The sequence below is a fragment of the Neolamprologus multifasciatus genome, chromosome 18 (genome assembly GCF_963576455.1).
Source record: "Neolamprologus multifasciatus chromosome 18, fNeoMul1.2, whole genome shotgun sequence".
In the NCBI taxonomy this organism is placed as follows: Eukaryota; Metazoa; Chordata; class Actinopteri; order Cichliformes; family Cichlidae; genus Neolamprologus; species Neolamprologus multifasciatus.
In genome coordinates this window covers 18,197,387-18,220,187 of record NC_140456.1, presented here as the reverse complement: position 1 = coordinate 18,220,187, position 22,801 = coordinate 18,197,387, and the positions used below count along the sequence as shown (strand labels likewise).

The following is a 22,801-nucleotide window of genomic DNA, read 5'->3' as shown; positions in this document are numbered from 1 at the left end:
TGTTCTTTGTTCTTACGTACCTAAGCACCATATATCTTGGTTAAACATGCTTTGAACCATCAGACCTGCAGTTTGCATAACCAATTAGAAAAAAGAATAAAAACATTACCCTTGCAGACCCTGTTCTGCTGAGGAGGCAGTGCAACTGGGGGGGAAACGGTGACATTCTCCGAGATCTTTAATGTCTTAGTAAATATCGACAGAGCTAATATAAACTTAGACAACACAGACCGCAAAGTGATATGTTGCTTACTGCTATAGTGCATGCTCAAATGGAGGCAAGAAATTGCTGTAGGTCAATCATGATATCCCTGGGGTTGGCAGACACTGGTGTCAGCAAGGCCTGGTAACAGTAGATCACTTGAGACGAGTAATACTGTGGGCTACACATGATGAGCCAACAGTTTGTGGGGAGAGAATGTAAAGAAATATTTACAATCGCCAGTCCAAATCAATATTAAACTGAAAGCTTTAGGACCTAGTTTGCATATATATATGTATATATAATGTATATGTATTCAACCAAGAACACACCAAGGTCACTGCAACCAAGAAAGAAAGAAAAAAACAAAGTGAAAGGACTAAATGCAGTACTGTCCTTGCATTACCCAATTAAGGCACATCAATCATTATATAGAGCCAGGGGAGTTCCTCCATCTTAAAGCACTCATCATGACGCAGAGGGGGAAGGGAAAACAGGCGAGAGGTGGAGGTGATAGAGGACTGGATCAAACATGGAGAATGTCACAAGATACAACCTAGCAAGTCATAAGAGGCTAGTGTCCAGAAAAATGCTGGTGCATTGAAATTTCAGCTTGCAGCAGAACACAATAGTTGGACTGGCCTCTTCCTAAGCAGGATACTGGGCCTTTGTGAACACGGCGACAGTATGTGGGTCAATTAATCTATCCATGCTTCAAATTTCACTTGTTTGCTTTTGTCAGAGGAATAATACAAAGCCAATTCTTGTAGTCTCTTGATTTTGAGGCTTGAAATATGTGAGATATGTGTGTCACTTGCATACATAAAAAAGGCTAAAGACAAGGCTTGTTCAGTCTTTATTTTGCACAAACTATCTCATTAATATATTCATTCGAGTATTAGCTTCCTGGTTTGACCCTGCGCTCAAAGACTGCATTGTCTGCCTGCTGTCTGTCGTTCGTAGCTATGCAAGACAGGTAATGCCGACGACTTTTACACCTGAGCAGTAAGTGAATGCCTACTTTTCTGGTGGAAAGCAAAAAAGGCTGGAGTTAAATGTTACGCCTTACGAACAAAAGATTTAACAAGAGTGAGAAGCAGCGGGGGTTAGTGGGAGGGGCTTCCTTTCACATGCCTGCCAGTCCGTGCACTCATGTAGCTTAACATAATGAGAAAAACAAGCACACAGCACAAACAGAAACTGTGGGCAAAATCGAACAGGGTTATTGCACAATAAACAGCTGGAGAAACACTACAAAGAGCGCTTTCTCTGTAGAGACAGAATCTGTGAAAGAGACGTGGAGTTGTTTGCTCTACCAGCCAAAAAAAGGCTCTCCCACAGAAGAAAAATGACGCTGAAATCCACAAATCAGACCCTAGAAAAGAAAACAATTCACTCCAAAGTGATGATGTATTGTCTTCTAGGTGCAAGCTGGCATTTTCTTTTTTTTCCACACTGGTTCTAGCATTTCACTTGTGAAAAATAATACTAGCCCAGTTATATAGAGACATATATGCAGAAAGTCAGGTCAATACAGCTATTTATACATGGCCTCATTACACGGCGGGGTCATCTATTGCACGTTCTGGGTGTTCATCACATTAAATAAAACATATCAGAACCACTACGCCAGGCATTCGTAATCACAATAACTAGGAATGTTCCAGATCTTTTTCATGTCACTACCAACTGCAAACGGGGCAAGATAAAAACTCATAAGCTCCCTTAACCTTCATATGATCGCGTGAAGGAATTTTACTGTGAAATCCCTGCTCCTCAAATCCATCTTCAATCACTGCGCTTTGAAAACAGACATTAAAATTGTGATTTGGCAAATTGAGTTCCACGTGTACACTATGCGAGAGGCAAATGACCATTTACGACACACCAGTCACAGTCAAAATTATACAGCACGGCCTGACAGCCGATTTTCTGTCAAATCTTATGTTAACAGAGCCTTTAAACCTAGCTGGTTATAGAAGCTTCAGTCACCATTATACTTCGTCACCTCCACCGAGAACTCTCTGGGCAGAACAAGCTAATTATATGCCAAGGTCGAACTTCCTACGCACACACACAGGCATGACAGAAGGGCAACTTAACTACTTCCAAGTGTCAGTGGTACGCTGTTAGGTGCCCATTGTAGAGGGCAGGGCCTGTAACTGATAAGAGGGACATGAACTGAGGTGATAAGAAGCTTCAAGCCAGTGTCTGTGTAAGTTACCCATTTGTCTCCAAATATGGAGCATTAATTTGCTACTAGCTTTAATTCGGAGAAAAACTTCAGCTAAGTTCAGATACCAATAAAATGCATCCTATAAAATCATGCTGCACAGCAGGCTCAGAAAGCGCACACAATTTAGCTACAAATAGTTGTATTTGCTTTCATACGCTAACATTACTAGTATTTCACTGTTACAGTATAGCCTTAGGATTGCAATGGAGCTATAATGTTCTGACAAATGACTGCAATGTTATTACCAATGGCACTCCAGTCACTCTGTTTCCTTGTTATATTGCAGGCAACTTACAAGAGGTTACTCTCCAAAACCATTTGCTGCCAAGATTCAATCTGTCGTCACAATATGTGGTGGTTATCTAGGCCACGCTGCTCCCAGGAAAGAAAAGGTAGAGTGAAGTCAGATGAAAGCAAATGTATGCAGGCTGATAACAATAAAGAATAAAACAAATTCAACCCGAACCCGACAGTGATTCTTTAGCTGGGAATTGGAGCGCAGCCTTCATTACAACATATTGATCTCAGCAAACAAAGACCCTGAATTCATTGATTCACTTTGAGAAAAAAAAGAGGGAGTCAGGGGCAGCGGACTGCTCTTTTGAACAAAGTTATAGTGAAAGTGCTGCCTTAGCTTAAAAAAAATGAAGGGAGGTAAAAAGAGAAAGATGGCCATGGTCCCGTTGTTCCGCAGCGACAAAGAAAATACATGAAATACAAAGGAAATATAATATAAAGGACGAGCGTCTCCTCGTAGTGCTCCTAATTTTCCCATCTACTGCATGGTAGTTACTCTGTGCCTATGGATCTCATCTCGAAAATGAATATGAATATCAATAAAGTCATGTTTTGCAATTAAAATGCCAAGTGCTGCCACAGAGTTTTAAAAAATATATCTATCTCACACATCCCAAAAACAGAGATCTCAACAGCTCAGTAAATATCCTGTTTCTCCAGAATTTTCAGAGTTATCAGTAAATATTTCAACAAACAAAAGAGCTCTATAGATTTTTCCAAAGGCAGATCCATACAACTCTCGGTCCACTCAACAAAAACCATAATAGTTACCTACTGTCCATCATGCTGCTGGAGTGCAAATGCTTAGAAACTTGCATACGTCTCAAAAACCCTAGGTTTTAAATTTGCGTTTGTGTCTCTAAGTGATGAATGATCATCTCTGCAGGTCAGAATAACATAAGGTAGAAGTGCTATGCATTTGCGGCCTCCCCCGGTGATGGGTCAGGACCTTTTTGGCTGGTATTCCATTTATCTATACTTCATCAGGAAACCCACGACAACCTCATTCCCAATTTGAGGCTAGGCAGAAAGGTTGAGTGTGTTGCTGAGCACTAGGTCCAGTTTACAGAGAAGGTCGAGCAGGGTCATGTCTCACCAAACACTGGGGCCCCTTGAACACATATGAGTGGCCCCGGCTGTATTAGAATGTTAACACAGAGCAGAGAGACAGCAAAAACAACATACTGGGTTCATCTGGTTCAGAATTTTAGAATTTCCAAATAGATTTGTTCTTCTGCCAAAAGAGTAAATCGGTTTGTCTAAAAGGTTTGCAAACATAGCAAAAAGGTGCAATTATTCATAATAATACATTTACTACAAATTCTGAGATATATTTAGCCTGGAAACATTTTCCTGATGTATTCTACTTGCTGATATTGATGCTGCTTTTTTCAATCCCTTTATTAAACCGGTCAACTGTAAATCCATCCTCCAAGTCATGCGTGGAGCCAGCCAACCAACTGGGCCCTCTTGACACCAGCACATTAAAAGCACTTGAACCAAGGCCAAAGCTGACTATAAACATACTTCTTTTTCATCACCAGAGCTCCCATAATTGTCAAGAAAATAAGTGAAACTCGGGGCTCAGGGGTGGAAGAAAGAAAAATGAAAGCAGCATAGAAGGTTGGGAGGGGGTGGGGATAGCAGAACAGCAGCATAAGAGAGTGTATTAAACTCAATTAAGCTTTTGGGCTTTTCATTAACCCAGTTTTTAGGGAGGGAAACCTCTGCTGAATAATGCTTCAACAAACTCGCTTTGCAACCCTGCTTTAAAGGCTTCATCTAGAAAAAAAACGGCACAATGTGTGTCAGCTCTCCAAAGCCGCAAGGATTCCATTAGAAACCCAGGAGCAAACCACCCGCAGCCGCAGCCTACCTGAAATTAAATGCAATTTAGTAAAGTCACTTTGTCAAACAACTAAACTAGATAAGGGGGAAGCACTGCCTTCACGTGTGTGGTGGTCTGATAATAAACAACTATGTTTGGTCATTTCTCTTCGGTAGTATCAGGCCAAAGCAAATATTCCGGCCTAAAAGCAAGGTCATATCCAGCCCAGTGGAGACATAGCTCCCAACTGCCCATGCCTGATCTGGTTTGGCATCTACAAACAATGAGCACAGCCTCCCTTGAATGGTTCATTGTAGATGAATCCTCATAAAAGAATAGTTGTACTCCCTGACTTTTCTGTGTGTTGCTCCGCCATGTTACTTTGATGCAATTAATTGTTACCAATCTAATGGAAATCAATGGGCTTTCACGCGGTTAGCAAACAGTTAAAGTCTGCTTTACACAAACCTGATTAACGCTTACTTCTAAATACACATTGTTAACTGGCTGGCCACAGTTCCTATCATTAAATCCACAGGATGTCTTTAAATTAGCGCATACAATGTCAGCAGTTTCCATGTGAACCGCCACCATTTCCAGGTCTTACAGGCCTCGGGATGTGTATTGTCATTCAATGGCAAAGACAACGCTGCAATTAAATGGGACAAAGATGTCAGACGACTCACCTCCGAGGTGTCTAATGCATCTGGGGTCAAATGCAAAATCATATGATCAAAGGACTCGTGTTACTGACACCAGACGCAATGCACTGATAGTATTACATGGGCCACTCCAGAAGATCCTCTTTCAAATAAACTAATCAAACCATCAGACATCTGGTGACCCTTCACCAACAACTTAAAGAGAAAACTTTGCATACTGAAATAAACCTTCATTGGTTAATCAGTTACTCCACAATTCAGCCAGTGTCTTTCCGATTCGTTATTTAAAACCTCCAGGCTCACAATTGACGACGTTAATGAAATGCGAGGAAACATAAAGCGTCAGCCTGCTCAGCGTGGCTAAAGAAGCATTAGTTAAAAAAAAATAAAAGCTTGCTAGTGAAAAGCAATATTCTACACCAGCATGGTGAAAGCAACGTTGTAAAACTTTGGGAATACTCTTCACACTGTGGGGGCTTTGTCTTTCAAAACATGCCACAGGAGATTTTCATTAGAGAATGCAGTTTCATTAACATCATCCCACGCTGCTGAGCTCTGCTGCATTACAATGACACAGGAGTGCCCCACTCTGTCAAGGAAATCTCCACAGAGCAGCAATGTGTCTGGGGGAGGGGAGGGCAGAGAAAAGAGGAGGTAAGGGGGGTAGTGTGGGGGCAAACAAAAGAGAACCTGATTACCCCCAGTCACGGCTCATCCACGAGCCAACGGAGGGAAATCCATCACCTGCTGGATCAAACAGGAACTTGTGCACAAGGTAAAGCCCAGTGAAAGCTGCACCCACCCATCGGAGCACTCTCTTCCCTCGCTCCTTTCATTCTCCCCTCGGCACTGCTACCCCGCCACCTCCACCCCACAGACTCACACCAACGGCAGCGTGCGAGTTTTAGGCACGCGCTGTGAAATCGAGAATGTTTACTAGTCCAAATGACCTCAAGGCTCTAACCCTTCTGATGGCGCAACGGTGATATATTCCACTTTTATTACCGTCTCCAGACCTGCGTACCATTTCACAGTAGCTGCATCCTCATTTCACCAATATTAAACTCCAAAGAAGCAGTATTGGTCATGCCTGCTGCAACGTAATGAACTGCTACTTTCTTGTTTGCACCAGTTTATATGCTGGAAAAAAAAAACATAAAACCCACTTCTGTGTTCTGCAAAGAAGGACTACTGCTGTAACAAACATTCCCCAGGATATTTAAATTGCTGTTATTACTGCTATTGAGTGGGCTTAGCAGTGTCACCCTGTAGTTGAGAACACTATCATTGTAGCAAGAACTTTTGAGTGTTTGAACTAACAGGCAAAATGTTTAACGAGTTTGATTGAAATCTGTACAGAAGTGATGATAAATTATGACAACACATTGCAATGCAATGGCATAAGATAATGAAAATGATTCATCCCTTCATTGGAAGGCAGGGAATGTTTAATAACTAAACTATTTGCTTGATTAACGTTGTGTAAGTGTTCGAATGTGTGAGTAATTGGGTTTCAACGCTTTGCAACAGGAGTCATATCTTCACTGGATTCAACAAGTTTTGATCCAAGAAATATTAGTTGCTAAAAAGCTAAACTAAAAATAATAATAATAATAATGTAGCCACAGTGTTTGCCCAGCAGTCAGCTAACAATGTGCCTGGTTTTCAACTTGCTCTGAGATGAGAAAAAAAAAAACACCATGCAAGCAAAGCGGAAAAGAGCCATAAAAAGCTGAGGCACATTTAAGCTGGTTTACAAGGCAAACTACATGACTTGCAATACCACACAACAGCACTAAAGCTAATTGTTTAAATCTGTCAGGCTTGTTCTGCTCCTCCCTGAATTGTACCACATGGAAGTAGGTGAGCACGCTCAACTGATATGCATGCATGCACACACTCGCACCCTCAAGGAGAGACATAACAGGGCAAGGAATGTTTCACTACTTACCGTTAAAAAGGGGCTGTCCTTTCTCGGTGATATCTGGCACCACAACCTTGTATACATCTTCAGAGAAGCCTGGCCTGCATGGTGGGGCACCCCTGCCCTCTGCTGCAATCTGTAATAGTGGGGTTGGGGTGGGAAAGGGGCAACAATGTCATAAATCAACCTTCAGAAATGCACTCCTGTTGCCTCCGAAACCCCTTGGTCACGTTCTGAAGTCCCTACAGTTGTACAAAAGCATCTGTTGTTTTTATAGCAGGGACCGCAATTAGGATAATGAGGCCAAAAGGGTTAAGCATTAGCCAAAAAGCATGGCTAGGCAAGAACAAGCTCCATTTGTCTCTGTGTAGGGGCCCAGGCACAGGGTAATAGCCAACACTCTCGGCCAGCCCCTCTGATCAACACACTACTCTAGACAAACACTCTTCACTTTGAAGTACAGGAACAAGGGAATAAAAAGTAAATGCTAACAATCCACTGTTGAGGGAATAAACATTTACGTGTGAATGTCTGAATAAACACCCTCAAACCACAGCTTTTTGTAAAGACTCTGCGAGGTTGTGACTGGTCAATATGTTCCTTTTTATCTCCCCCCAATTTCAAAAAGAAAGCTATAGTTGGGGGGACAAGATATTTAGAGAGTAATGTGGCTGTTGTAAAGAAAGAAAACAAAGCTTATGTGAATCACTGACACTTGTGTTTCCATAAAGAGTGAGTTTTGCGCGAAACAAAGAAAACAGCGACTGTGAAGAACACACTTATTAAGGAAAAAATGCTCTGGTCTCCAGGCATGCCCAAATGTAGCCAACTAACAGCTCTTAGGAAGGGAGGCCTGGCCCTGTTTCTTTGCGTGCACTCTCAAAAGAATGTAAGACGAGAGGAGCCCCGCTGAAAAAGAGCATTGTGAGTATCCGTGCCACTTGCCATTCTTAATCAGAGGAATTTAAATGGAAAATGCTCGCAGAGATGAGGGGTTGGGGGAGCAGGAGGAGGAGCAGAGCTGGAAGTCTGGCACGTTAGAATAAGGGAGGTATATAAGGGATGTATATTTCTAGATACAAATGTTAACATAAATCACAGTTGCCGTTTTTTCAGATCCCAAAAAGCTTTCATTTAACTGCCTGATTGCTTTTTTTCCCTGTTGCTCAAAGTGTCTGACTAATGAGAATAAATACATTTCCACAAGTCACCCCATTACACAGAGGGGTTCCAACCTTAAGGCTGGACAACAATCATTATCCCATCACTGAGGTGAAATTACCACAATAACATGTAGTCGGCTACTTTTCATTGTTCATCTTAAAGACTTTTCTTTTCTACCACAGATGCAATTAACTCGCCCGGGGGGACAGGGACACGCTGCAGCAATCTACATAAATATTAAACCAAACTAAATATAACCAAGTCATAACTAGGTTAACGTGGGCCTGTATCGCCCAACTGAGAACACATTAGCCTGCAAAATGATTGCAAATCATCTAAATGATTTTTTTTTTTTTTTTTTTTTTGGCTAAAATGCGCACGCAGCATCTCTTGAAAAAGAAGAAAAGAAAGAAGCCAAGTCAAAGCCACTTTACAGCGGATTTTTGTGTACTGTTTTTATCAAACTGCACGCAATGTAAAGTGGCCGCTGGAGGGTCTAAGCAGCGTGCCCGGGTTCCCCAAACTCAACATTAAAAGCGTCGCTACTAAAGAAAACAAGCTGCGAAACTGTCCGGTGTAACTCCTGCTGGAAGCCGCTTTACACGTTACATTACCTGCAGTCCTGCCAAGACCAGCAGCAGAAGCAGACCGCTGCCCTCGTGTAAAGAACACATTTGGACGCCCGTGAATGCTTAATTCCCTCCGAATCCGTGAAAAGAAAGGGAGAAAAAAAAAGAAATTGAAAAATTAAAAAAAAAAAAGAATATCCCGCTGACTCAAGTACAGCCCTCGATGGAGAAAAAAGGAGAGATCCTTCTACGACAAAGGCAGGAGCAGCGTCAGGAGCGGCGGCAGCATGTAGCAGCCTCCTCCTCTGTCTCTATCTATCCAGTCCGTAGCTGACGGAGGGAAGAGCACTGCCTGGTACTGAGGCTGCTGCGCCCTCCCATCCAGTCCGACACGAAAACGAAAAAAAAAAAGAAAAGCCCCGGCCACTAGTCTATAAACCGCCCATCTCACTGTCTCTCCCTGCCGGTGACACAGGGTTCTCTTTAGCTATCTCGTCTAATGACTATTGACACGGCATTTTTATTGCCGTTGTTCTTGTTGTCTGTCTTATAGGTAAAGTATGCATCCAATGAAAGTATTCTTTCAAACGTAGAAGAAATAACTATAGGTTTACATTTCCAGCCTGAAAAGATACACGATTACAAAACTGCTAATTGGACATTAGTGTCCTGATTCCAAACGCAGTATATGGTTTTCATATACATAGGTATTAAAAAGTTTTAGTAGTGTATCAAACCAAAGACTCACACAGTTATTTAGCCGATGATTGTCACACATTTAGTGGAACATTTTGGTATTTCCTTATAGTTTCCCAGCCAACCTCTTTGGTCATTGGCTCTAGACTCCTCTGAGAAAGAAAATGCTTTTTGAATGCCATGGGCATCAGTAAACCAGTTAGCTGTCTGTCAGCTGGCATGAAAAACAGCCCAGATTTTACCGATCATTAGGTGTGACATTCAGATCACACCAGCCCCTCGGATAAATATTGTTTGCTGCATGTTACATCCTAAGGATTATCATTTATCAGCGATTAGGGTGTGAATCTGCTTTGGTTATCCTTTATTGATCTCTCTCTCTCTCTAATACACACACACACATGTGCGCATGCATATACACATATACACTGAGCACCCCATCAAAAGCTAACAAGCTCATTGTTTCATAAATGGCTCACTCGTTCTGGAATTTGGAATTCTGCAGTCTATTCATCTATCCTCGGCTTAGAATTTGCAAGCAAAGATATTTTTTTCATGTTCCACTCAAAGACACAATGAATAATTCTCTTAAATTGCCTCCTCATGTGATACAGCCTGATGAAGGTTAAGTCGCCTGGGTTGTGCTGCTGACACCTAATTAACTATCATGAGATAGCTCCACGAAAGAGATCACATCTGAGATATTTTATTTCTGTAGATGAGGGAGAGGGGGAAAAAAATACTTATTCTACCTGCAAATAACAAACAAAGGCTGACTTTCGGTTCACCTCCTCCTGGGCAATCTCTTGTTTTCCAAGTTATTGGCGGTTTCAGGTACAGACAAGTAGGCGTGTGATGCTGCCTCCACTCCTTCTACAAATCAAACCATCCACTCCTGAGAGTCTGTTGTAATCCTAAACAAACAGTAAGCACCATCAAATTCCTCTTACACGCAACACACATACACACACACGAGAAGCAAACGATGTGTAGTTTTGTTTTTGTGTGTCTGTGAAGGTTCTCTGTCATCCAGGTCATCGTAGTCAAAGGAGCTTGCAAAGAAAAGCGTCTGGACTTCTTTAAGTTGCTTGAAGACATTTCACCTCTCATCCGAGAAGCTTCTTCAGTTTTTTTAAGTGCTTCCTTCTTGCAGAAATGGGACTTAAGTCACCTCTGACTCTTCTGTTATTAATTAACACGCCTGATGATTAAAAGTAATAATTAAACCATTCATTAATGTAAACAAAAGAAGAAGAAGAAGAATGCACTTCAAAAATGAATATAACACACACCTGTCACAGATAAACTGTTGTGGTCACGTTTCCCTTTCTTTCGTCGATTAAGGAAAGTCAGTTATTTACCAAAGGCAGCCACATTTCACGTGCCCTTCCTTTCTTTGCTGTGACAGAATAGGGCAAGAGATCAAACCGAATGACCTGCTGATAATTGATATCACATTTTGTACAAATTGTTACATTTATGTAATCTAATTGAGAGTGGGATCAAAATGCTCCATCTCTTTGATTAATGCAGAGGCGGTTATCTTTCATCAGTACTTCTCTAGGCAGGGACGGGAGGAGGCGTTAGTGGGAATCCAATTTGGACTTGGTGCATTCAATCAAACAATATCACATTGCATGATGCATAATACCAATCTGAGACCCCCAAGAAGTCTTCGTGCAGCACATGTTATACCGTGGCTTCAAAATGTACGATTAGAGGAGAACATTTTTGCCATCAAGGTCACTTTGCAGTCCGTGGATAATATATTCTCAAGCGTGAGCGACTCTGTGTGCAGACAGATAACTTTGTTTTGCAAGTCTGTGTGAGGCAGCTATATGATGCATGTTGGTGGTGATGCTGACACTGCTGTTGACTCTCATAAGCACAGGTGTCTGGGGGCCGGTGGCCCGGAGGAGCCCTCGATTCCACACCTTTTAGTCTGCACAATTGGATGTTGTGTGGTGTATTGCAGCACGGTGGCCTTGACCGCACTGGAAGAAAAATGGACGAGGTCAGCAGCACTTTCACATCCGCGGCACTTCTTCATGCTGACTTTGTGTTGATACAGGAATATGACACAGTTCACCCTCTGCTCGCACATAGTGTAATGCAGAGCTTAGGTATTTACTTGCGAAAGCCAAATTTACTGTATATCACAATATTCAATGACACTTGTGGGCCCAGCTTTGTATCTTGCAAATAGTAGTATTTAGCATTGAAATATGTTCCCTTTGGGTAAAAACGCACATATTTTGAACTCCTTCAACAATTGGCTAATTACATTGTCACTGTCATTGTCCTATGCATGTCAAAGGTTGCTTTGGAACAAATTAGTGAGTGGAAAGGAGCACCTCAACGCCATTATCAATTTCAATCAAGCTTCATTGTTATGCATTCAATAAAGGATCTCTAAGGACCGTCGTATTGCTCTGATTATTCTCCTCTCATTCCAAATCAGCTCATTGAGTCTTTTATTCCATTTGAACAATAGAGCCAAAAAGAGACGTGGTGTAGCTGCAACTCTGTATAGCATGTACACAGGTATATGCCTTTTTTTCCTGCTTTTTACAATGATTTTTAGCAAGGTTTCCGCTTCGCATCCTCCACATAGTGCGTGGCATGTTGACGAAAATATTACACAGTTACTTGGCTGAAGTTTTGTAACCTTGAAAGGATCTGATTATATTTTATTATTTGCAAAGTGACAAACAGCAAGGGAGACATGCACGAAAATTTCTGCTGAGCATTTTCTCTCTGTAATTTCTTGTGAAAAGACATGTCAGTAAAGCAGCTTGGTGCCACCCCCTTTGCCGACAAATAAAGGCAAAATGCTGCTTTGCAAGCAGCTCTGGCAATGTCTACGGAGTCACGGGGCTTTTACAAGTGTGTGTCTGCCCCAATTTATGGATTGCAGTTTTTTGCTGGAGGCCACATCTGTCTGCTGCATGCTGGTGTGCCACACAGATCTAATAGTGATTGATTGCCTGATTGAGGGAAATTGTGTTGAACTCCCGAGCAACCCAAGGAGAGAAGAAAACATCTTTAATTAGTGATGCAATAAAAGTGTGGCTATTGATTTGTAATGGCACACGCGTGTGCAAAAAGACACTTATCCCAATTATTTATTGTTCAGATTTCAGCTTAGAGTGTTAGCGTGCTACATTTGCTCATTAGCACAGAACACACAGTCACCTACAGTACAAGCTAATGGGAGTGTTCTGTCATTAGGCGCTGAGACATCTTAGTCTATCCACAGAGCCAACCCACAAACATGGCATAAAATATCTGCCATGCACATCCTAATGGTAATGAGAAAAGCAGCTTAACAAGTTTCCTTTACACGTCTGTGATTCTGTCACTTGAGCTTTTGGAGCAAAACTTGAAAGTTTGCTTTAATAAATAATGCTGTCATATCACCATGTTATCTTATATGAAAGATCAAAGAAAGGCTTCTGCAAAAAAACACACATACATATACAGACACTCACAGCACTCGACTGCAGGGCCACACTGCATTGCCTAAATGATAAGCTAATGCAGGGAGACTATCAATTTCCAAATTGACACATAACATTTCTTTTTATTCTTTTAACATTCCTCCTGAGCTTTCTGAAATCTGTTGTCTCTTTTGTCTTCAGTATTTCCAGCTCAAAAATGTATTTCCCCTTATCACTATTGATCTGCAAGAAGACAAGGTCTTTGGCCGTGACAGCCCAGCCCATATGATTTAGGAGTGGACCAACAGCCTGTCTAAGCACAGGGGCATCAGTGGATTTATACGAAGGCTGGTGCTGCTGCTGATCTACCCCTTGCATCTCCCTCTACCTCACACTGGGCTTTCTTATTAGGAGCTTAATTTTGGAGGCAGTTGGGGAATAAGACACTGTTTTTTTCCCCCCTGTAATCACAGAGGTAATGAGATTAGAGGTTATCCCAATAAATGCTTGAATTTTTTTTTTTGGTTATCTTCATGTTTTCAGCTGGGAGAGTTTAGTTTTCACATTTATTAGATTGCTTTAATGCAAATGAAGGAGAAGCCTGGTAACAAAAATGTGTTAATAATTACTGCAGGCTTAAAAAGGTGGCAAAGGTCTGGCTTGTTCTCGGAGTTTGTCAGATTGCTTAAAGCGGTACAGTGTGTTCATTACAATTACAAGGGAAATATATTATAAAAAGAAAGTTTGTGAATATAAAACATCATCATAGTGTATCATTATAGATTAAACATAGAAAATTAAGATGCTTATTTTTAATATGAAACCAATCGTCTTAGGGACAACCAAATTAAGATCATTATGAATTTTACTGAAGACAACATTGTTGATTTGATACATTATAGTGTGCTCTAATGAGATTAAAATATGATCCTAGTTCACAGTAATTGTCATAGTACCTACTCCAACACGCTTGCCCGTGCATATTAGTATTTATTTTTTCCCCATTAGTATGAACAGGATTATTGTCTGGTGCATAATGCTATCTTTACAGCTCATTAGCAGTCAGCAGGTTATTTTTCTTTCATTAACTTTGAAAATATTGCTGCATTTTTCATCTGGAACAGATAATTGCTGAAAAATAAAGCACCTAAAAATGAGCAATATGGAGAAGGTTGTAATGCATTGTTGTTCATTCTGTGATTCTGCCTGGATTTCATCCAGTGATAGACTTGTGTTTGCCTTCAATATGTGCAACTCTCTGCCATCCAAAAAAACAAAAAAAAACAAACGATCCACTGATGTCAATAAGAAAATGCATTTTTTTTTGTTAAACTAATGGTAGTTTTTGTATTCAGTTCTTTCCTTGTATCATAGAGAATGCTTCAAACCATTAAGCAGCACACAAATTATATAGCATAGAAAGGCACTAGCCAAAGCAGCAGATGTTAGTGGCAGGTTGCTCAGTGCGAAGGGTGCCTCATTTGGCTCACTCAGGAGGTGATCATGAGACATATTGCCTTTACTCTCGCCCTCCACACAGACTCATGACTGTTCCTTTCACCCGCTGGGATGCTGAGGAAGGGTCAGTAGGACACAGCAAAGACTTTGAAGTGAAGAGTTTTTAGGGTCAGTGTTTCTGGTGTTTCCTTAGTCATAGCGGTGCTTCACTATATTTGGTTAAACCAAAGAATGATTCATCAGTGTGACTCACAGAATCCACACTCCTTAAACAGACAAAGCATGTCTCACACAACACTTTTGAAATCTCATGGATCTTCGCTGAAGCTATCTGCAGTTCCGTTTTTTAAAAATATGATATTCTGTGCTTTAGGATGTTTTCATCCAAAAAAAAGTCTTAAGGATCCTATTTTGTCTCTGTTTGTGCTTTTTCTCCTCAATAGCCCCCTCACCTTTCTTGGTATCTAATTGGGTTTCATTGATTTACTCCATCACGATGCTAGCTTGGCCAAGTCTCTGCTGACCCTGCAGAAAAATATCAGGCAGGCTGTCTAACAGGCAGCGTTCCGGCTACCCGGACACAACCCCAGCACTCCCAGTGCAAGCAGTGAATGATTGTGTCAGCGAGCTGGAATTGAGTCAACCTGCCGCTCCTGGCCCTCACAGCTGAACCATAGATTAGCGTAGCACTGAAACAACACAGGGCTCGGGGGGGGGGGGGGGGGGGGTTGTACACACTGGGCAGAGACTCTGGTGCGGTTGTGAAAAGGAAGAAACGAGGGGGCCAACTGGCGGTTGTCAGGAAGCCGAGGGACACAGCCTCTCATCTGTGCCTGAGGAACTATGTGTCACCTTGAGTTCTCTCTGGAGGTGCCCGGACATAAACCTGCTGGGCCAGGTGGGGTGTGAAGAAAGGATGAAGGCAACGAGGAAGTAGAGCTGTCCAGATTTTCACATGTGACAAATGTGGCTGAGCAAAAAATCCACAGCATCACTCGTAGAACATTTGAACAGAGTGAAAATGAATTTGAAAAAAAGAGTCTTGCCTCACCTATTCAATTCTGCATGCAGCAATAGAGAGGATAAAAGAAAAGGATATAATACTGACAGAGCTTTGATACCAACTGTGTCCTCATTTCCTCCTCTCGACTCCTGTCCCCCTTCTGCCATGCATTATAAACGGCTGATTATGACAGTAACAGCTCCTCAGGTGTGCCGTATGCTAGATTTGTTATTCAGCTCACAGGCATTTCTGTCCCTCCCTCTTACCACCTGCACAGGCACACAATCACGCACACAGTGACACACACACACACACACAAATGCACACACGCAGGCAGAGGTGCACACACCCACACTCACCCTCCCACTCACACACAGATCCCACACCCACATACACACAACCACAACGGATTTCTCACAGCTGCTGTGTCAGCGGGATTCTGGAACCAGAGAGAGAGAGGGGGGGGGGGGGGGGGGGGGGGGGGGGGTATTACATGAATCAGTCTCACACAACTGTTGTATTCGCAGTCCTATGATCTGAACGCACAAATAAAATTAAGCTTTTATTGTTTGATTTAAATTTTCAGTGGCCCCTGGTGCGCTCATGAGGTTTGGTTAATGTTGTTTTTTAAATTTTTAAATTAATGGACAGGATGGGCTGATTTGGATTCCTGGAGCACACTGCAAAGACAATTTACAAATCATACCTTACAGGCAGGGGTTAAAGTGGGCTTTGGCAGGTGGGGGGACCCTAAGATCAGGTGCAGCAGTGGAGCGTGGGAAAAAGAATCAGTTAGAAATAACTCACCCAATGATTTGTATTGTGAGCTTCAGTAGATTTTACTTTGTTTGCAGGTTGTGATCAGCTGATCTGTCCTGCCGCTTCTCCTGCTCTCTGTGGCTTTAGCTAGCTGAGTTTAACAAGCTACAAGCAGATGTTTCATGGGCCATCACGGGTGATTTCCGACCCCTCACAGAATGAAGCTTGTATAAAATGTAGAATTTGGTCAGTAAATCTAATCAACAACATCACCATAAATTTAAATTGATGTCTGTGACCCTTTACTTAACCTAATTGACCATGAACGCCACACCATACTCTGCACCAGTCCAACAAAGTGCATTACTGTGATTACTGCACTAAACTGCAGAGTTTTTCATGCAAGATGTTTCCCTACATGAAAAGATCATAACTTCAGCAACACATCAAGTAATAGTGAATTAGGACATTACATGTAAGCTTTAAAATTCAGTTTATCAAATGTCATGAGCTGAGCATTTCTTACCTTTGAAAAATAATCGCTTATCTTCTTCTCATGTGTTTTTTCTTACATCTCTATATCTGCTAGACCGTCACACTTTTTTCTAGCCAGTTTAAACTTAGCTAATGAGATACATTGTATGACAAACAGCACAGAACAAAAGTTTTTGTTTGGTGATTTGTGATTTGTTGAGCTGTTTGAAAAGATGCATTTGAAAGTACCTGCCACTGTACTCCATTTATGTTCACGGCTCTTTAGTAGCACGAGCTAGATGCTGAAGTACCACGAGAGCAGCTCTTCCATCTGCACCATTAATGTATAAAAAGCAATGACTCACTAGTTAAACTACTACTTAAATACTCATTTACTTTAGGTGTCAGAACACCATTCCACATCATTCCAGTGCACTTTAACTCCTGCTTACAGCAGTATAGATTAGAGATGGACCGATCCGATATTACGTATCGGTATCGGTCCGATACTGACCTAAATCACTGGATCGGATATAGGAGAGAAGTACAAAATGTAATCCGATCCATTAAATATCAGAAAAGCACCTCACAAAACTTGCGACACGGCGTAAGTCGGCTCATAACCGGAGCAGTATGCCTCACGTGATAGAGCGGCTGTGTGTATTTGTAGTCCAAACCAGCATAGAAGAAGTTTTCCCAGAGAGAAGTAAAGCAAGTGTGTAAGTTCATCTCTGAATGTTTGTAAAGCATTCCCACGTTAAGCTTAACAACTGATATATGGAACGACTGGCTCTTCTCTCTCCCTCCCTCTTCTTGCTGCTACTTCAATCATGAAACTGCTTAATGATCAGCTGATTGGCTTTTCTGTCGGGAGTCCGTCTCTCTTCTTTGTTTTTGGTCCACTTCGCCCCAGAAAGAGGAAACCAGCGGCTGAACAACAGCAGCACGTTTAAGCTTGATAAGCTGTTGTTAGAATTTATTTAATATTACTTTCTACACCAGGATCTTTTTCTACGTAGCTGACGGCTGGTAACTGTGCAGGGGCGGATCTAGCAAAGTTTAGCCAGGGGGGCCGATAGGGCATTAACAGGGAAAAGGGTGCACAAAGACATACTTTTCTTTCTTATTCTCATTTAAAATGTCTAGCTTTTAATAACTAATTATCTGAATCTTACACCCAAAGTTTTAATCTGATGTATAGAAGTCCATTACTGTATATAGTAACTGTTAAGTCTAATATACCCTAGTAAGCTATACTACCTTTTCCTTTGGGAAGATACCATCTGTGCAGTCTGCAAATCTGTTGAAGAAAGATGTTGAATCTATTTAATATTTCTTGAAAAATAATTGATTTCTGTGCATTTTCCCCCACACTGCATCAAAAGTTGATTACATCGATTAAGCATCATGGGGTGGAGGGTGGTTCTCTATTTTTTTTGCTGGGAGTTTGCAACCCTATTAGTTAGGTTGCTTAATATTTCTGCTAAGTACTCTTTAAAATACCAGAAAAGGGACGATGGAGTAGGTTTAAGTTTATTAGATTGATCAGTATTGCTGAACTATGAAATATTTTGTTGTATATTTTACATACAGGTATAACAGAATAGCTTTAGTGTTGTTGTTTATTTAAACTTGAGTATGAACTTATACAAAATGCAGCAAGATATTAAAAAAACAGTTTTATTGATTAAAAAAACACGTATCGTGCCATCTCTACTATAGATACACCCAGCACTATGTGGTCAATTCTTTACTTCTAACATTTATTTATTTATTTATTGAAGTTTAAGACTGCCCAGTCTCAAATTGCTCAATAACTTTATATTGATAAATGACTGGGTGCAATGTGAAAAATGAAAAACAACAAGCAACTATCTGGTTCCCTTTAATTGTGCCTAAAGTTTTAGCGTCTTCATCATGTCTACAACTTAACTGTTAAATATTACCATATTTAAAAACTGCTGCAAATGTCTAAAAGCATTTCACAAACTGCACAGAAAACACCCGATGCTTGCAACTAACTTGAATGGTACAAAGAAATGAGGCTGTGAAATGGACAGCTTTTTCCTGGAACTGAAAACAGAATTAATTAGAGAAATTATGTTGAGTATTTTTCTCTACTGGGTATATAAATAAACATCTGTTTTCTCACCCTAGTAATAAAAGCTACATTTGTTAATAATTTGTTTGCCTGAAAATGTTAACTTATTGATTCATTATTCCAATTCACTAACTAGATTCACTAATCTGTGCTGAGCGAAAAGAAAAATAAAATCCAAACCCCAAATGTTATTTATAATGTAGGAAGTGATATTTTTCTGGGCCTGGTGCTTGATGACGTGTTACTGACGAGTACTGGCCAGCTATAAACTATGTGAAGTGAGGTGAGGTCACCTTGAGAGTTTTCAAGAGCTGCCAGCAGTGGAAATGTTTTTCAGTGGAAATACTTCATTGAAAACATTAGTGGTAAACACTGAGTCATCAACCCTTCTAAATCAGCAGGGACATCTTCAAAAACTGGTCGACTGCTGTGCTCAAATTATACCGTTGGCCATTTGGAAGTATATTTTCTTGCAATAATCAAACCCAATTTCAGGAAAAGTAGAAATTCAAAAATCAAGGTACTGTTGAGTATACAGTTATCAGACTGAGAAAGTGGGTAAAACAACACTGTAAATGACAAGCCGTTATTATTTAAAACATCGACTGAGTGTTCAAATGTCTCATATACCAACAACCACAACTGGATGCATTGCCCAATATCCAAATTATGGATTTCGTCCCTCAGAGATTTAGGTTATAATACTGGCCATCTGCCATTGTATGCAGTCCTGTTTATCCTGTTGTTTTCCCTTGGAGGACTATTTTCTTTCTTTCTTTGTTTTAGGATATAAAATGATCTGCATGTGGACAAATCAGAAGGAAAAATATTGAAAAAGATCTTGTATAAATGCAGATGGCGAGTAACTTTAACAAATGTTGTTTTTTTTTTAAGTATTGTCGAGTGTTTATTTTTCACGTGGCATTTTGCAAAGTGCCTGTTGTTTCAGCAGAGTCCATGGCTGAGTTCTCTAATTTGCTCCAGCTTTGGCTTCACTCTACCATGTAAATGCAATTAACTTGCTGACAAAGTAGTTCTTCTGGCAGAACTGTTGTCTGACTTTTGCATTAAGAAATGAAGAAATAGAGAAGTAGGAAAGTGATCCAAAAATAAAAAGATTAATCGCTTTGCCAGGCCTCGCTATAGGAAGCGGTTACTCGGAGAAGGTTACAGCCATTCGCCTTTTGAAGTCACACTGATTTCACCGAGTTGGTTCTACTGGTGTTTTTTGATTTGCACACAAGTATTTTTATCCTAATCTTACTTGACAAGGTTAATTTTGTGAGGCCCAGTATACAGTGAAACAGACTGCTGACCTTTTGACTTACAGATTCGCAGTGTACTTTCAATTAGGTTCCACGTTCAATTCATTACTTTGCTTTTCTAATACAGGCAGATTGCAAAAAGCAGATATATTAGATGTGATGTAACCTGAGTAGGTTAACCGCACATTGCTCCCCCAAGATTAAGACTGATTGCCCAGCCTTACTCTTGAAAAGGTTGCGCCAACCTTCAGTTAAAACTTTCTCCACAGTGATCATATTATGGGCTGAACAAGTAATGTAAATGTTAGTATAATGTCGGTTAGGTCAAGAGCCAATATGTTAATGTCCGGGTGTCTAATTTGCATTGTTTCCTCAAGGGTCAGACATTACTTCTCATAAATGCATCATTACGCTTGTATTTCACTTCTGCCTTTAGGCCAGTATCAGACAGGTGTCACCTTGATTAGAGATGGATGTTACAGCCTCATAGGCTAGTAAATGCAGCATAAATCAATGTACAATTATAAAAGTGTTTGTTGATGTATAAAATTATTTTTGAAACAGGTTCTAAACATAGCACAATTTAAAAATGAAACTAAAAATGACTATATTAATTTGGGACAACCTAAAGACGCAGAGCAGATGTAGATATTGTACTATGAATATGACCAGCTGTCAGGGCCGTGAGCACTCTGAGGATATTGTGGCAATGAACCTTGGGGACACTGTTGGAGCATCTGTTATTGAGAATGCCAGGGCTCAGACCCCCTTAAAGTAAGACTGAAATTGATACTGACAGAGAAGCTCTTATGAATGTCACGGGATCCTGAATGCGATGACAAATTGTATTGTGGGTAGAGTTTAGGATTCTGGTGACAAAGTGTCATCTTGCATTAGCTTGCTGAAGATTGGCGGATCAGGCTAAACAAGGTGGCACTGAGGTGGAGAGAGGCAGTCAGCAGATGAGTCGGTTCACTCCTGACAAGCTTACGCTGCTCATGCTCGGAGTGGAAGAGCCGGTGCAGCCAAGCATTTTTTTTCTTTCCCAGTTTCTGGGTTTTGGACTTTTCTACACTGGCTGAGCAAACAACAACAACAAAAACAAAACAGATTTAAAAAAACCCACACACATGCAGATTGAGCAGTACATATTAACCATGCAGATGAGCATGCTTAAAACACATATAATAATTTGTGATTTATTTTTCCAAAAATTTGCTTTTGTTGATTTTCATGCATTTTCTTCAGTTTGACTCACCGATCCACCTTTTCCACCACATTTTGGAATCCGCGATGCCTAAAACGCTTAAGAGCCATGTGTCAAAAAGGAAAAAAAATCCTTTATATCACACAGAAACAATCAGATTAAAGTTTAAACCTCTTTTGCTTATCAAACCTTCCTATCCACAGTATAAACTTGGAACAGGTGCAACATTCAATCTCCCCACGGCACCATGTTGGAATCAGAAAAATACGGTGATAAAATAAAGAAACCAGCTGAGATTTACCTCTTTCCATTACCTGCATGTTATTTTTAGCAATTCTTTGAGCAATCCTGGATCTAGGAAAGTAACTCAAGTTGGCTGTGCTTTTATATGTACGTGCAACTTCACTATTCATTCAATTTCCACATTTATGCCCCTTAAAATCTTTCCAAGTCTTTCCACTGTTCACTGCTGCTTTTGTTGTTGTTGTTTTTAAGTGTGATATACTTTCTTTGATTCTATTAATTACATTTATATTTTTAGCACATTTTATACTCTTGTTTATTTTATTCAATTAAAATGCTGCTCAATATCCAGCAAATCACCTTGTTAACCTGAATTATTACTTATGGGATTAAAATGATTGATTTCAAAGGCAGGTTATTTTGGATGCTTTAATCCCCTTAATATATTTTCAAAGCTGCTTTTTTATGATTTACTGCTCATGTATGATTCCTCTTATACTGTGAGAGAAACACATTTGTGGCTCTCTGTCATAATCATCCAGCTCCTGCCAAAGCGTTCAGCTGAAAAGCAGGACATCTTTTGCTGTCCTTTCCTAACCTTCGCTGCGAGTTAGGGAAAAATAGGCCAAACATGTGGCTAAAGATTAGTGAAATCTATTGTGAAAACCCACTTTATTCTATGCCATGCCTATGTCTCTTCTGCTTCTCAGACACATCAAACATCTGAGATGTATTCGGTACTACAGCAGGATAAAAATAACAAATGGTGTGAAGCAGATTCAGAAAATTGTCCTTGCTATATTATGATATTAATTTAATTTGTGTTTGCAATTTACAATTTGAAAGGACAATGTGACATCTCCCTGCATCCAAAGTAGGAAAAAAATGTGTTATCTTAAAATAGCTAATTAGATTTCTGATACAAATACTGACATGCTAAACGGGCTTCTCCTACCAGTGTCCTTCATGGACCATACCCATGTTTATGATTGTTATTAATCCTTCCAACAGAGTGGAAACATCTCGCTGTCTGTGTAGAGAGCTCATCAGTTAGATCTAAAATGATGTTAATCATATGGCCTCGAGTTATTTCTCACTAAGAATTAATTTTCTTGTCTTTAGCTTCTTGATTAGTCTGGCCTTATGCATGTATTGTAAAAAAAAAAAAAAAGTAAAAACCTAGGGGCTATGTGTAACCCTTTAAATCTGTTAAATGAGATATGTCCGATGCTGGCATGATAACAAATTATGATTTTGCATAAGGTTGCTGCAG

The 22,801-nt window shown here is 40.5% G+C and overlaps 1 protein-coding gene across 1 annotated transcript in view; it reads right to left on the bottom strand.

Annotated features, from left to right (window-relative positions):
• Positions 1–9,287, bottom strand: part of cdh2 (cadherin 2, type 1, N-cadherin (neuronal)) — a 61,964-nt gene extending 52,677 nt beyond the window's left edge. The window contains exons 1-2 of the mRNA XM_085140178.1: positions 8,928–9,287; positions 7,177–7,285 (exon numbers count right to left, since the gene is read on the bottom strand). Coding sequence (XP_084996304.1) covers positions 7,177–7,285; positions 8,928–8,987 — 169 coding nt within the window. The 5' untranslated portion in view covers positions 8,988–9,287. The remainder of the gene's footprint in view (positions 1–7,176; positions 7,286–8,927) is intronic.
• Positions 9,288–22,801: the final 13,514 nt, after the last annotated feature.